At 55.4% G+C, this 15,396-nt stretch overlaps 2 protein-coding genes and 1 long non-coding RNA gene across 4 annotated transcripts in view; 2 read left to right on the top strand and 1 right to left on the bottom strand.

The window, feature by feature from the left end:
• The window catches only part of GPC1 (glypican 1), a 222,277-nt gene extending 215,774 nt beyond the window's left edge, over nucleotides 1-6,503 (top strand). For both annotated transcript variants that reach the window (XM_037407431.1, XM_037407430.1), the window contains exons 7-9: nucleotides 367-500; nucleotides 1,678-1,853; nucleotides 2,182-6,503. In XM_037407431.1, coding sequence (XP_037263328.1) covers nucleotides 367-500; nucleotides 1,678-1,853; nucleotides 2,182-2,399 — 528 coding nt within the window. In that variant the 3' untranslated portion in view covers nucleotides 2,400-6,503. The remainder of the gene's footprint in view (nucleotides 1-366; nucleotides 501-1,677; nucleotides 1,854-2,181) is intronic.
• On the bottom strand, nucleotides 3,376-7,567 carry LOC119156958. Its single transcript, XR_005107326.1, has 2 exons — nucleotides 5,574-7,567; nucleotides 3,376-5,512 (listed from the first exon to the last, which is right to left on the bottom strand). It is a non-coding gene; the product is annotated as an uncharacterized LOC119156958 (long non-coding RNA).
• A 5,506-nt stretch (nucleotides 7,568-13,073) lies between these two features.
• DUSP28 (dual specificity phosphatase 28) lies at nucleotides 13,074-14,849 on the top strand. The gene is made up of 2 exons (XM_037407028.1): nucleotides 13,074-13,756; nucleotides 14,675-14,849. Exons 1-2 carry the CDS (start codon nucleotides 13,409-13,411, stop codon nucleotides 14,807-14,809), a joined length of 483 nt encoding a protein of 160 aa, XP_037262925.1. The 5' UTR covers nucleotides 13,074-13,408; the 3' UTR covers nucleotides 14,810-14,849.
• The last annotated feature ends 547 nt before the right edge of the window (nucleotides 14,850-15,396 follow it).

Genomic DNA, 15,396 nt, shown 5'->3' with positions numbered 1-15,396 from the left:
ACGATGAGCTGCAGGATCTGCCGTGGTCCCACATTTCAGAGGCTCCTCGCCCACAGACACCTGCCTGTCCCACCCTAGTAAAGCCCTGCTGGCTCCCACCAAGGCTGCTTCTCAGTATTGTCCTCGTGGCCCAGAAGATGATCTTCTCCTGGTTAATCTTACAGTACCAGAACATGCTCTAGCATGTCACCTTCAGCCTTGAGTGCTTGGGTTGAAGGCTGGTCTTTAGGGGATTATATATCCCTGTCTGCATAAAAACAGAATTTGTGATGGTAAAACAAAAAAAATAGGAAAAATCTTTGTGCTTTCCGCAGCCTCAGAGTGCCCCAGAGCTCTCCTGGCCCTGAGCATCCTCTTTGTTTACAGGTTTTAGATGCCAAAGGGAATCTGACAGCTCTCAAGACTTACTGGATCACCCTGCCCAGCAGCCTGTGCAGCAAAAAAGTAATGGCCAGCTCAGTGGCGGATGACAAGTGTTGGAATGGGATGAGCAAGGGCAGGTATGGAGAAGGTCAAGGTGCCAGGATAGCACTGTTCCAGGGTGGGGGAGGGAGGTTTTGATAAAAGGCACTTAGCCATCATCTCAGCCAGCCCCACTTGTCCAGACTGAGCCAAAAGGTCTGTCCCTGTTCACAGAAATGCTGTGTTTCCTGAAAAACTGGTGCTTGGGAGTGTCAAGCCTGTTATTTTGCTATGTGGTGGAGGGTTAAGCACTGAAATGCACTAACCATGAAATAACTGTGTAGTTTTGTACTAATGAAGCAGTTTTGCAGTGCCACGTGCACTCAGAAGGCAAATGGGCTGGATTTACCTCCCAAACTCCAGAGCTGTTGCTGAGAGTTGCCTACGCATCTTTCTGTCCATACCTGCCCTGAAATGCTGTTCCCTCATGAGAGGAGGCACCTGGGTGACATCAAGTGGCTGCAGAAACACCTCCCACCCGTGGCTGGCAGCTAAAGGGTGGCTGTGAGGGGAGATGGGCAGCTGCTGGCCCTGCACCTCCTTTCTCCTGCTGGGCTGATCTCTGCCAGCCTGGAGCCGGTGCCTTCGGTTGTTCCATATTTCACGTCGTTACTGCAGTGCCGCAGCTGTGCAGGAGCAGATGGGCCGGGGCACTCGAGAGGAGCAGCGCGGCTCTGTTCGCTGCTTGACAGCCCCCGGTTGACTGAAGCTTCCCTGGGGGCCCGTCTCGTTGTACGGGGCTGGGGGGATTCAGTCGTCCCAGGTGTCACTCCCCACAGCATTCAACTGGGGCAGGGATGGAGGTGTTTGCAGCCTCCCATATGGGCAGAGCTTTTCCATGGGGAGCGCCGCTGTGGCTGTGTGGGTACCGGCCTGAGAGCAACCCCTCAGCCCCACACAGAGCCTGTCCTGCAGGAAACCTCTCCCCATGCCAGGACAGTGATGCTGCAAGGCCACCAGCCACCTCCTGCAAGCTGAGCTGGCTTCAGGGCGACCTCCAGGGGACTGGTGGGGTCTGGCCACAGCAGCATGGCTTGGCCATCCACAGAGCTGACTGCCTTGCAGCAAACGTCAGCACGCGGAGGCTGTTGGACAAGCCAGCGCCACTGCCTGCAGCTTCTCTGCAGTTCAGAGAGGCTGGATGGTCACTGGTGTAACAGGGAGAGGTGAGCTTGGCTGGGGGGAGACATCTAAACCTAACACCTTCCTTCGCAGTTACCTGCCCGAGGTGATGGGGGACGGCTTAGCTAATCAGATTAACAACCCGGAGGTGGAGGTGGACATCACCAAGCCAGATATGACCATTCGCCAGCAAATCATGCAGCTGAAGATCATGACAAACCGGCTGGGCAACGCTAACATTGGGAACGACGTGGATTTCCAAGACGCAAGTGAGTTTAGCAGGACCGGAGAGGTCCGCAGCAGGCGGGAGAGGCTGAGCAGCCCTGGCAGCCTGCATGGGTCTCCGTGCAGCCCCCGCAGCTGGGCCCTGGTGGCAGAGGGATCGTGGTGGCCTGGCTTTTGGCTGCCGGGGGCACTTAACATCAGCTGGAGATCAGGTGTGGGCTTGCATCCCGTAGTGGGGGGGCGCAGAGAGGAGGAGGTGGCCAGGGCAGGGCTGGTGGCCAGAACTCCCTGGGTGGCAGCAAGGGGAAGGCAGGGATGGCACCCACCATAGGGAAGGCAGTCGGGGCTCACCCCACGTTTGTCTCTGTGCAGGTGACGACATGAGTGGCTCCGGGAGTGGCGACAGCTGTCCTGATGACGTCTGTGGCAAGAGACTTTCTAAGAGCCCCAGCACCAGGCAGCCAGAAACGCACGCTATTCCTAAGCAGTCTGGACACGGCATCAATGGAGCCAGCAGCAGATCTTTGCCCTCTGCCTTCCTCCTCCTCCTCTCGGTGGCTTTCATCGCCGTGCAGCACTTGTGGCGGTAACTCACTAGCACAGCCAGGAAAGAGACTGCGGCCGAGGGCTTCACTTTGCCAAAACCAACCAACCAACCAACCAACCAACCAAAGGACATATTTAATTCACCTTGGCAAAAAAAAAAAAAAAAAAAAAAAAAAAAAAATAGAGGGAGGAGAAAAAGGTTTCAGTTGTTTGCTATTTCTGGCAGTGCTCGAGCAGCTGTTTTCTTCTTTCTTGGTCTTTTCCCCAGTGCTGGGCCCTTCTTTCCGTACCTCATTGTTTTACTTTTGTTATTGCCACAAACTGGCTCTCGGGGCTGAAACGAGCCTTTGCAGAGGCTGCCGGGGGGAACCCGGCTGGCCCCTCCGAGGGCAGCTCTTCTGCTGCCCCCATGGAATATGCAATTGCCCTGATCCTGTTTCCCAGCCGCTGGCCAGAGCGCTGCTTCCCATACAGCTGCCGAAAGCAGGACGGTGCCGAGAGCAACGCCACGTCGTACCGCGGAGAGACCGAGAGCGTCAGCGCTGCTCAAGTGCTGCATTCAGGGGCTCTTTCGGGTTTTTCCTCTGTACTTCCCAGGCAGAGAGAGATGGCCCTTCGCTTCCAGCGGCGTGCGTAGGAGCGTGAGCAGGTTCGGTGGGTTGAACTGAAACGGTTTGGCAGTGGCTGTTGGACCCAAAAATGCAGAACTCCCTTTTTCTTTGGAAAGGTCACAAGTGGGTTTCTTGACTAGAGCTTGTAGCTGACGACAATTTGAAATGTAGGTCTCCTACATCTAAGTGACTGGGAATGAGTGTTAAGGGTTGGGGGTTGGGGTATTTTTTCTTTGCATGCTAGTTGGAAAGCCATTTTTTACCCAAGTAATAATGGTCCAATTTCTACCTGCAGTGCAGTACCGTCGTAGGTAACAGAGAGATGAAAATATGCACAGTGGGATTCTCCACTTGACAGACAGTTGTGCTGCCTCCTCCTCCTTTGGCCCCAGCTGTGGGTGGGAATCCCTTTTTTTTTTGGTAAATAAGAAAGACCAGGGACTTTTTACTAACTGGAGCATTGCAGCTGGTTGTGAGAGCTCACAGCTGGCACGTATGGCAGTGCCCCCGGGGCAGCTGCCCTGGGGCAGAGCAGGGCTGGTGGCCGTTAGCCCTGGGCACTGTCCCCACCCAGGAGATGGACTCAAGGTAGCATCTACCAGGGGGATGTGAGGATGGGACACGTTTCGTTTGGGATTTTTATTTTTCTTCTGGTGTTTGTTCCTGTTGCATTGTAGGTTTTTAAGTGAATCCCCACTTTCCATGTCCCTTCCCTACCCTCTGATGCGCCTTCCCTAACGGCTGCGGGGATGGGGTGAGACGGTGGGTCAGGCACCCGCCAGCAGCTCTGGTTTGGCTCAGGGAAGGGCCAGGCTCAGCCTCTGCTGCCCCGTCCCACCACACACCAGCCTCTGGGTCACACGGGCGGCTGCCCTGACCCCGAAACGCTTGGTGGGGTGGGCTCCGTACTGAGTTTTGAGACTGGGGGTGGTCAGTGACAGATATAAATACCCTCATGTAGCTGTAGGAGTGTCTGTGCTTATAGGGCTGTGTGCTTCAGGGCTTCCAGGAGGCTTCTGTACCTGGCAGGTATGGCAAGCATCGGCTGGAGCGTAGGTTTAGCAGATGTTATAGATACAGCGCAGCCACCGTGCCTGGTTGGGCCAAGAGCATGCCCAGCGCTTGGGCTTCGTTTGTACAGGGCTGGGTTTGAGTTTCAGATGTGTTTGTGCTGCGGGCGAGAGGGAGGGCAGAGGCGCATCTCTCTGCCTTACTGGTCTGCACAGCGAATGTCGGAGCATTTCCTCTCCTGCTAGAGGAGATGTGTCTTTGGGCTGAGCAAACATTATGGGGTTGGGGTTTGGCTTTTCAAAGAAAGGGAAAAAAAAATAAATTTAACATTAGCAGTTTCTAGAATGTGCAATTTAAGGGAAGATGAGAACATGAGCAAGGTAACGCTGAGAACTGGTACAGGCGGGCAGGGAGGAGCTTGTCACCTGCCCTCCCTGGGGCAGGGGTCCCACTTGGGGCCAGGTAACGATGCTGACGGTGCCTCAGACTAGGCAGAGATTTTAGGCCAACTTTGACTGGCTTCTCCAAGTCACAGCGACTAATGTTACTGACCTGGTATCCTTTCTGCCTTGTACTCACCTTCTTGTAAGGTTAAAACTGATCTAATCTGGTAGGGTTTCAGAAACGAAGGTCAGGATGCTGGACGTTGGCTGAAGGATCCATCTAGACCCATCAGAACCCAGGAGTGGACAAATACAGGTCATGGATTTATACAGATTTATTTACTTCTAGAAATACGGCAAGTTCCATACTACTTTTACTGCTCTAAAGGGTTCCTGTCTTTTTTCTTTTTTTTTTTAACCCAGAGTTGCCAATACGAATGTAGCCTTCAGTTACAGAAATCCCCACAACCAGTCTGCAGAAACTTTATGTCCAAAGCAAAAGAACAGGGGGAGGGGACATTAAAACATCGTACCTTCTTCAAAAAAAATGGTTGGATTGGAGTTTTAACACATGGATGCTGAGGTCAATGTTTTGCTTTGCAGAATGGGAGACTGAACGGAAAGTCCTTGTCATTTCCATTCCTGTGCAGTTAGCATTTGCTGTCAGCCTGTCACCCTCAGAACCTTCTCACAGGCCCCAAGGGGAGCACACCTTAAATATGAAGCCAAGAATTTATTCATTGTCCAATTAATTTTTTAACAATTTAATAGCCCCAATTATTGATCCCGTTACCATAATAAAACCTGATAGTCCAGGGTTTTTTTTAATAAGGCAAAGCCTCAAGAATACAGTAGAAGCCCTTGGTGATGCCTCCCCCCTTGGCTGGGGTTGAACTCCCACTTCGGTGTCCCTCTGGGCCCCAGGGGTGACCGCTCCAGCCCTCCTGGCACCGAGTTGGGGGCTGGACCAGCATCAGCGTCCACAGGCTGCGCGGGCGGGCGAGGGCAGTGCCGGGGGCTCTGCCCCCTCTTTCCCAGGAATCCCAAGATGTTGGAGCTGACGCTTCCTCCCGCCTCAGCCCCAGGTCCACTTGAGTTTATTTCGTATGCCTTTTCACACGGTCAGCCTGTGCTGCTGCTTTTTGTCGGTTCCTGGTTATTCATTTTTTTCTGTTCTCTTCATCGCGCTGAGGTGGTTCCCCTGACCCGCTACCACCGGGTGGCTCAGGGCTGCGCGTGGCCATGCCACCTTCCACGGGTGGCTCAGGGCTGTGCTCGGCCATGTCACCTTCCACCGGGGAGCCAAACTGGCCAGGTCCCCCCAGGGTATCGGCTCGTGTCGCTCTAAACTACAGCCCCCCTAAAGCAACCCGCGATTAACCCAGTGGCTGGACAGCCGCTGGCAGGGCTCAACAAGCTGAAGCCACCCCAGGTCCAGGCCAGCCCTGAGCCCATGCTCGGGCTGGCACAGAGCCTGGGGCCTTTCAGCGCTTATAAATGACATTTCCTGGGCCACTGCCCGCTCAGAAAGGGGACAGACGTGCCCAGCCCCGTGGCAGAGGCGGATGGAGGGCTGCCCTGGGCCGGGTACGCGAGTGGGGAGCTCTGGGAGGGGGGTGGCTGGGGAGGAATGTTTGCCTCCGTGTTACCAAGGTGGTGGTTCCTGGTGGTCTGGTTTGAAAAGGCCTTGAACTTCACAGGGATGCAGAGTGGGGTGGTGGTCTGGGAAAAAATATTGGCAAGGACCCCTGTCCCTGGAAAGGGGAGAACCAGAAATAGTGGATTTCCAAGTGTCTCTGTCTTTCAGCCTGCTCTTTTGTGCCATAATGTGTATGTTTTAACTAAGGGCGAGGGTCTCAAAAGGCTTTGAGAGTGCAGCTACTTATCATTTACAAATGACAAACTGCCTGTTGTTTTCCGGTGGGCTTGGTAGGGGCTAAGGTATAGCAAAATATCTAAAGTCCACCTCTGCTTTAAACAGATGCATTTCTATTTGCAGGAGTAAGAATTATTTCACTTATTGGCATAGCTGGACAGTTATCTATTTCTTTCTGTTACCAAGGTACTTGTAACTCTCTTGCACTGTTTATCTAAAGTTGAAATATGTTCTTTGAATCCTTGTATAAATAAAAAGGCTGGAGACTTAAATCTGTATTTACAGGGCAGTTTTATTTCTTCTGCATTTAAGCTGAGTTTGGAGTTTTCTTTCTTTTTCCTTGTTAAAGCACAGATGCAGGCCAGGTCAGGAGTCCCGAGGTATAAAATGATGCTTTCAGCCCCAGGGTTTGTAATGGGCCGATGCCAGTGTTGGCGATAGCGGTTTGCCTGTGTTCAGCCCCGTGCAGCCTGGAGGAACAGGTTGCATGGCTGTGATGTGCGTGGAAACAAGTTGAACCGGAGTTGAGTCAGCAAAGCAAGTATGCTGAATGTTCTCGTCCTCATACAGATGCCCAAAAAGTCATGGCATGATCGTACAAGGAATCAGAAGTATCCTCGGTATTTGTCATTAATAAGTGTTGTGCTGATTATTTACTGTGGTCTTGTAGTAGTGCAGCCGCTGGCAGGGTTAACAGCGTGTGGAGCAGACCGCTGGGCCGTGGCGGTGACGTGGATGTTTGATCCCGAGCACATGCTGGAGGCTGAAGTGATGCTGCAGAAAGGTTTGTGCTGCAGCCCTGCCCTGGCCACCGCAGCAGGGGAATGCAGGAGTCAAGGTGATGCGCTGAAAAGCTGCTCATGAAGTGTCTGACACAGGCTGGGTAATTGGAAACTGCTAAAAGCCATCTTAACTGCCTGGAAGCAAGTATCACTTAAATGTAATAAATTGAGTGATACCCTTGAGTGAGTAGGCATTTCTTTATTTTCCTGTCCTGCAGTTACAGCTATTGGCACCACATGCCCGCTTCTCTATAAATACAGACAAGTGTAGAAATTTTGGCCACCTCCTAGAACTTGTTTGCAGACTGGTCAGTCACCTCCTTTGCCTCCTCTGTGTCTAATTGTGATCTTAAATAATGGCCACTTGGAGCTGTGCGTGTATTAAAGCCGTTGGAAAACACTGCTGTGGGTTTGCGATGCTGCTGAACGCCGTGTGTTTGCAGGTTCCCCGCTAAGAACGTGCGTGGGGAAGGCGTGGGGGTGTGAGGGCTGAGCTGGCCGAGGCGATGGGGGCAGTTCCAGCGGTGCGTGGTGAGAGGACGGGCGAGAGCCAGCGTAGCCGGGGCTGCTCGTGCCAGCCGTTCCCACCCGTGCCCCCACCGGCAGCGGCACCAAGGCCTGAACAACCCCCCCACCCCCCCCCAGCAAAATGCGGACTGAAGCATCACACCTTTTCTAGCCGGGGGATGCGTTTGACCGTCCTCTCGCAGAACAGGCGACTGGCTTGGCTGCCGGGAGATGGCGTTTGCGTTTAGCTGATCGTTAAGCGTGCACGTACCGCTAATTGCGCTGCGCCTGGTCCCTCTGCGCGGGGACAGGGACAGGGCAGGCGGTGGGAGGGGACAACCTTTCGGGCAAGAAGGACCGTCCTCAAGTCGGCTGCAGGCAGGCGGCTCGTAAGCATCCATAGCCTCCTAGCGAGGCAGTGATGTTTGGTGGTGCCGGTGTGACAATGCTGCTGCGGGCTGGTGGCACTGGGGCCCTCCCAGCTCGGTGCTGGGGCGAGCTGCCGGGGGCTGGTGAGCCCATTAAGTCCCAGCAGGCGTGTCTGGCAAATCCCAGCGTGAGCTGCCCATACGGATCGGTGGAGGGTTCGTGATGCCACGCAAAATAATCACGGTTTGGGTAACAAGCAGGCGTGAGGGGACACCCAGCGCAAGCGGCGCCTTGCGAAGGCAGCGGCGCTCTGCCCTTAGCCGTTGTCTTGCGGCGGGGTAAGCCCTCTAAACAGGTTTTTGGGCTGCACTGACACACAGAAGCAAATAGCAAGTGCTCAGGGAGGAAAACAAAGCAGCGAAAGCCGTTTTTCTGCTGGTGAGAGGTGACGGTGCCCGGCAGGAACACCCCTGAGGAGGTGATGGGGAGCTGGCGCGGGACACAGGGCAGAGGGGCTCGCACGGAGCAGCCGGCTCAGCCCGGCTCGGTGCCCCTCGGCACTGGAAGCCTCCCCACCCTGGGGGGGCACACGGCAGCGCCTGGCCACCGCTGCTGGCACCGGGGGCGAGGGATGGAGCGCGGGGCAGGCGGGGGGGCAGAGCTGCCAGGGGGGTGGCGAAAGGGGGGAAGAGGCTGCGCTGCCCACCGAAACCACGGAGCGCAGCCCGGCAGCAGCAAAGGCAGTGGCCAGGCCCCCCCACACCAGCAGCTGAGACACGGGGAGGAGAGCGAGTCCCTCCAACAGGCTGTGCCGCATCTCCCGCTGCCCGGGGCATCAGCCCTACGCTTCAGGTGAAGAAAGGGGACAGCGGAAAACACTTCGTCATGATGCAATGGCAATTTAACTGTACAAATTAAGGCAACCACAGCCTAAACAAACTTGCTCCTTCCTTTACTTGCCACTTACAGATTCTTCCCAGTGATTTCCACACGGCCCATAGCAAGCTGGTCGCCCGTGGGGACTGCAGGGCTGCTGCAGGAAGGGGGGCTGCAGGCGGCCCCCCCACTGGCAGGGAAGGCTGGGGAAGATGCTAGTGATGCTCGACTGGATTGCTGGGCTGCTTATGCAGCCTTCCCCATGGCAGAGGCTGGCAGCACTGCCACCCCCGCAGCAGCACCCGGCTCCCACCGTGGGGGCCTGGAAGATGTGGTACAGCACAGGCCAGGCAAAGCGCAGGGGACACGTGGAGCATCCCCCCAGGCAGACAGGTGTCAGGACCTGCCAAAGCAACACGGGGCCCCAGTGGCATCAACCCCCTACCCCACAGCACCCCAGCCCCATCTGCTCTGTGGGGCTGCCCCTGGGGCCCTCAGGGCAGGGCTGAGCTCTCCACAGCCCCCTGCCATGGGGAAGCACCCGCCAGCCGGAGATGAGCAAGGATGGACTTCTGGGACATGGGCTGCGGCACTCATGGTGCTGCCCACCACCACCCAAGGTAAGGCTGTCCACAGGCCACAACCCACCGTCACTGCATCGCAGTGTCAGGACACCCCTACCAATCTCCCCATGCAGCCAAGCATCACGAGGGCGAGTCCTGGCGCTGCGCTGCTCTCCAGCATGTCTCCAGTTGGGCTGGGGGCAGCCGTGACCCTCCCTGTGCCACCACAGCACCAGTGGTGGTGAGCTGAAGAGCTGCTGCTGGTGGATGCAGATCATGGCCTGGCTTTCGCTTGCTTCCCAGCCGGAGCTGCCATCTGGGACACTGGCTGCCTATGCTCAACAGCAGCTCCAGCTGCGCAAGGTGGGCTCCTACCCTCCACCCCGTCTCTGACCTGGGGGGGGGCTCAGGAATTGCTCCTGGGCCAGAGGCTGTCATTACTTTTCCCCTCCCTGGGAAGCAGGGACCACATGCCAGGGCTCCTGGCCAAGCCCCGCACAGATGTGGTCCGTATCCCAGTCTCTGGAAGCCTCTTGGATGCACTGGGGCTGAGGGTGCTTCTGCCTGGGTCCAGCACAGCTTTCATGGTGAGTGCGAGGGCTTGGCAGCTCCTCTCCAAAGCTCTGGCAGGGCATCTTCAGTGCTTTCTCTCCAGCCCTTCCGTCTTTCTATTTCCTCTGCTTGCAGGGTGTCCAGATGCCCACCTTCCGCTCCCCCAACACCACCCCTGCAGGAGACCAGGCTGGGAAAGGTGACCTGACTGTGCAGGGACCAGTCTTCTCCCCAGCCAGGAACCTCACTGACATCTCCTGCCTGACAGACGACAAGGCATACATGCCAGGTAAGACCTGCAGGTAAAACCTTGCTGCCCTGGCCACTGCAGGGGGTGCAGGCTCCCCCGCCGCATGGACCGGGTGACTGAACATCTCATATCCCACCCCCAGGGTGGAGAGTAGTTCAAACATCTCCAAAGCAAACCTCCTGCTGTGGAGCGGGTCCAAAAATGGACCCTTTGTGTGTAATGGGTACAACAGCCAACTCTCCTAAAAACTGCTCGATGAGAAACAGGGCCCTTCACCGCTGGCTCCAGCCACAGCTCAGAACTGTCACCTGTAGTGACGCATCACCCAAGAGCCTTGGGACCACCAGCACTCGATCACAGCCTGCTGATGGGCAGCTGCAATAATGGACCCCATCACTTCTGTGGTTTTCCAGGTGGGAAGTTCTGGAGCCCCTGTGGCACACTCAGATAGCTGTGGCCACTTTTATGTCTTTGAAGAGAGCGGTGGGGCACATCCAGGACACCATGTCCCTCTTCTTCTGCTGCATCGGGAAGGGAAAGACCAGCGTGCTCATCCTGAGGGACATAGGCATGACCCTCATTAAAGACCCATGACTGCAAATTAAATACTACCATGATTTTCTGGAAATGATGACAGAGGGCAGCCTGGAAGAAGCTCTGCTGAGCGTAAGAATTTCATTTTTCCTCCACTGCTCCTCACCCTCTGAGATCCCACCGCAGTGCTCCTGCCAGCACCACTCACTTTCAGCCAGCCAGGACCTGGGCAGCCCCTCGGGCTGGATGGGACCTGACCTCCAGTCCCACAAGCTCTTGCAGTGCTCAGTGCCTCAGCCACAGCAGGGATGCCCCAAAGCCTGAGCTTTCAGGTCAGCAAGAACCAGTCCCTGCTCAAGCATCCTTATTGCTGCCCTGACAGAAAAGATGGGTGGTTTATGATGTGGCATCACACCTTTGCTGGGCAGCTCGTTAGAAGGGTGGGCTAATGGTGATCACACAGCACTTGTGATGGTTTCAGAGAGGCAGTGTCATCTTGTGGCAGCGGGCAGCCAGCTGCCTTGGTCAGCGCAAGAGGTCACCTCCTCGGCATGGCCTCCCTCAGCCCTGTGCTCCTCTGCTGGAGGTCCCAGGGATGCTGGACTTGGTGATACCTCGTGCAACAGCCGCAGCTTCCCTGTCCTACTCCAGTTGCATCACCGTCATCATCATCACCTTTCCAGGGTACGTGCATGCCCACAGCCCTCGGCTGACCTCGCTGGCAGCGGCTCAGGTCTGATCTGGCAGCGCTGGGCCTGCCTGCACAGGCAGATGCTGGGAATGCCGCCTTCAGAGCAGTTGCTCCCAGCACCCTCCCTGGCTGCTCTTGTGCCTACGTGTGGCATCAGCCAGGACCCACGGGAGAGGGGCTGTCAGCTGCACCCCTGGCACGCCGCCATGCCGTCAGGCAGGACTCACGGGCCACGCAGAGGAATTCAGGCAACGTTGCCCTTCCACCATGGCCTGGGCTGCTTTGCTTGGCAATGCCATTCCCTGGCGTCCTGGGGGTGCAGTGCGCTCTGCTTTGGAAACCGATGGCCTTCAGCACAGCCGAAATGGCTCTGACGAGTGCTGTGTGCTGCAAAGGGGCTGCCTTGCCTTGGATCACGCTGGTGCCTTCTCCTTGCACCCAGGTTTGAATGGGAGCATGTCCATGCACCGGTACGCAGGGACCCCTGCAAGGGCCCAAGAAAGGCCACTGATGTGGGCAGGAAGAAGAAAGAAGCAGCTCTGCCACCTCCCAGGTGGGAGGAGGGAGGCTGGGCAGTGGCTGGTGCCTTTCCACAGTGCGGGGAGCTGGTGTGTGCCCGGCCGATGGGGCACATCCCAGGCAGTGGCTGCAGAAAGGCTCCTCGCCTGACCTGCAGCAGCATGGCCCGGCGGTGGGGGTGTGCGGTGACACCGCTGAGCTGGGTGGCAGTCGGTGCCAGGGAGGGCCTAAAAAAAAAAATCCCCCAAATTGTGGCTGCAGGAAAACCCAAGGGCCCCCTCACACTGCTGGGGCGGGCAGCATCAGGGCGATGCTCTCCTGCTGAGCTTTATCCTTTTCAGCTCCTGGGACCTGAACGTCCTGGGGCTGGCAAGAGCCTTTTGCCAGCCCTGGGCGAAGGAAGCAGTGGGGCAGAGAAGGGCAGCAGAGGCGCAGGAGACACAACTCTCTTGTGCTCATGCAGGGGAGTGTCTGCCTTGGCCCCAGAGCTGGCACCTCTCCGTCAGGCCCTTGTTGACCAAGTGGTGGCCGGTGTGCAGCAGGTGGGCTTCCCCTCCCTCCCTGGTGGAATAGAAGCTCACCCTCATCCCTCACAGCTGAGCCTTTGCTGTGGCACTGGGTCTCACACCATCCCTGATGTCCATGCCCTGCTGCTGTGATAGTCCAGGTCCATCTTTGTGCCAGCAGCAAATACCTGTCACAGGCTCTTTTTTTGCATCGTGACCGGAGAGAAAACTGTTTGAGATGCTCAGCCCCAGGCTCAGCCCACCAGCTGTGGCTGGTACCTGCCTCTGGCCCTGCAGCCACCGGCTGCTGCAGCGTTGCCTCGGCTGGGCCCTTGGCCCCATCCCCACCGGCCCCTCGCAGCTGGACCCCTGCCTGCGCTCCCTCTGCCCTGGCACCGCACCGGCAGTTCTACTGAAGGTTGGAAGGGTTAGTGGTACTGTACCTAGCTAGTCCGGGAAATCATCTTCTGGCTACGCAAAGGTTGCGTTTGTTGTGGGTGAGGGGCAGCAGCGTGACCTGGAGGTGATCAGCTCCACGTTGCATCGCTGCATCGGCACTGCCTCGCGCTGCAGCAGCAGCAGCAGCAGCAGCAGCCGCAGCAGAAGCAGCAGCAGAAGCAGCCGCAGCAGCAGCAGCAGCAGCAGCCTTCCTGCAAGGGAGATGGGGGTGTTGGCTTCTTGTAAGGAGCTGCTGTGGGGACAGGGATGGTACAAATCCAATTGTTTTGCAAATGATCTGTGGGCTCTGAAAGTGTTTTTAGCTTTTTTTAAAGGCAGCTCTGAGGATCCCGCAGGCACTAGGACCTGCCTGAAGCCTTTACGACTGTGCAGCGGGGCTAAATATAGCCCAGCCCAGCTGGCTGCCAGGCAGCGCTCCCTACGCACTGCTGGGCGAAGCACCCCAATCCCCTCGGCACCCTGATCCCCCGGCACCCCAGCCCGTGCCGCAGCCCGGCCGCCACACAGAAGCAGCCAGCCAGGAGCCCTGCACTGGGGCCAGTGACAAGGTGGCCTCGGTGGCCGATGGTCCAGCTCTGCAAGGTCACGGCCTCGCTGCTCATCAGCAATGCCAGGGCGGCCTGCAACGAGGACCTGCTCACGCGAGAGGGAGTCACCTTCTGCGTTAATGTCACCAGGCAGCAGCCGTTCCCCAGGCTCCAGCGGGTCCGGGGCATACGGGTCCCGGTGTTCGATGACCCGGCCGAAGACCTGTACCGGTACTTCGAGCAGTGCAGCGATGCTATAGAAGAGGCTGTGAAGAGCGGTGGGAAGTGCTTGGTTTACTGTAAAAACGGCCGCAGCCGCTCAGCTGCCATTTGCACGGCTTATCTGATGAGACACCGAAAGCTGCCACTCAAGGACGCGTTTGAGGTATTGTACTTACGCCCAGCTTTATGTTCAGACAGCTTCTGGGTAAGAAATGCATTGCTTATTATGGGTAATGATGATTGCTCATAGAATTCTTGTGCTGCTCTCACCTGTTTATTAGCAGTTACACAGAGAGTCAATATTGGAATAAAAATTTCCTTGTAAGTTTTTTTCGCCCCCAACTCGGACAAATAAGCTTTCACTGTGAGGTTTCTGGGACGAGTGTCACCACGAATGCAAAATAGGCCGTAAGGACTGGTAGCAAATCTGCAAAGTTGGTTGGCTTGTGAACATTTTCCCTGTGGTTTGCCTAGTCACAGTAAGTGATGTTAAAGACGAGACACAAAGAAAATGAGTGAAATGGATGCAGGTCCGTGCAAAAGTTGTTTTGCAGGATTTGCTTTTATCACAGCAAAGAAACATCACCAGTTAGGCCTGCTACGTAGCTGGGGATGAGCTGGCTACGGGCAGTAGTAGCTCCACTTTATTAGGATGCCCATGCAATACATATGGCTCGTGCTCTACGGTCTTTTAGTCGTCACCCACCCGGTAGGTGTACCACTGAGGTCTCTCATTTCGATAATACTGTTTTGCTCAGTACCAGACAGAGGCGGGCAGGTATGTGACCAAGTTTCACACGATCTGAAACGTGGGCGATGCCACCCCGCTTTGTGAGACAGTCACATTTCCCGTAAATCCAACAGCTCCTTTTCATGCCTTGCCCGCGAATCTGTTCTATAAGAGGGACCACATGCCAGGAGGCCTTAGCAAGTGCAGAGTGAGGTCAGCTCACCAAAATATCTGTTTATTATTCTGTAGCCAAATCAAAGCCAAAGTAAATCTTCTCAATAGTCTAAGAGGAAAATAATCCATCTGCACGATACCCACCCTCGCTCCTACAGTGTCTCTCCTTTCTCCTAGACTGTGAAGTCTGCCAGACCAGTAGCAGAACCCAATGCAGGATTTTGGTCTCAGCTGCAGAGATATGAAGAAGATTTGCAGATAGCAAAGCAGTCTGATCTGCTGAGCAAAGGACTTAAAAATAGCAATGTGTGAAGATGTTATAAAAGGAGTGAAGTGGCTTGCTGGAGATTTTTTTAAAAAAAAATAAGGTAATCACATCAAGTATCACCTATACATAAAACGCCTTACTCCCTGAAGTGAGCTGATGGTTCGCTGACTTTGTTCAGAGCGTTGCCATTGAAGGTGCTGGGAAAGGGAGAAGCAGCAGAAACAGAAAATGGTTGGAAGGACTGTAAACAAAGCAGCAAAAGGCATGGTATCTTCCACATTTATTTTCCCCTGAATGACACTGAATACGGTAACACTGTATCGAACAAATGAGTGAGTTACTGCATAGGGATTTGACTCTTTGTTTTCAATTAAACTTCTCCTGGTTTTTAATTAAACTTCTCAGTGACATCACTAGAAGATCTGATGCCAGACCAAGGAAGTTCTGAATTTCTCTCACCTACTGAATCATAATTCATGTTCATGAGCTGACACAACCGTTTGTGGGAAACTGACACTGGAACTGCTTTATCTCTGCTCAAGTTCTGAATTTTCCTTGTGGTCAACTAGACCAAAATACTGTCACAAAATTACCTAAAAATCCAGAGGACAGCACGTACAGATGATGGTAA

Source organism: Falco rusticolus, chromosome 13, assembly GCF_015220075.1.
Source record: "Falco rusticolus isolate bFalRus1 chromosome 13, bFalRus1.pri, whole genome shotgun sequence".
Taxonomy (NCBI): domain Eukaryota; kingdom Metazoa; phylum Chordata; class Aves; order Falconiformes; family Falconidae; genus Falco; species Falco rusticolus.
The sequence above is the reverse complement of the archived record's forward strand: the minus strand, read 5'-3'. Positions and strand labels throughout refer to the sequence as shown.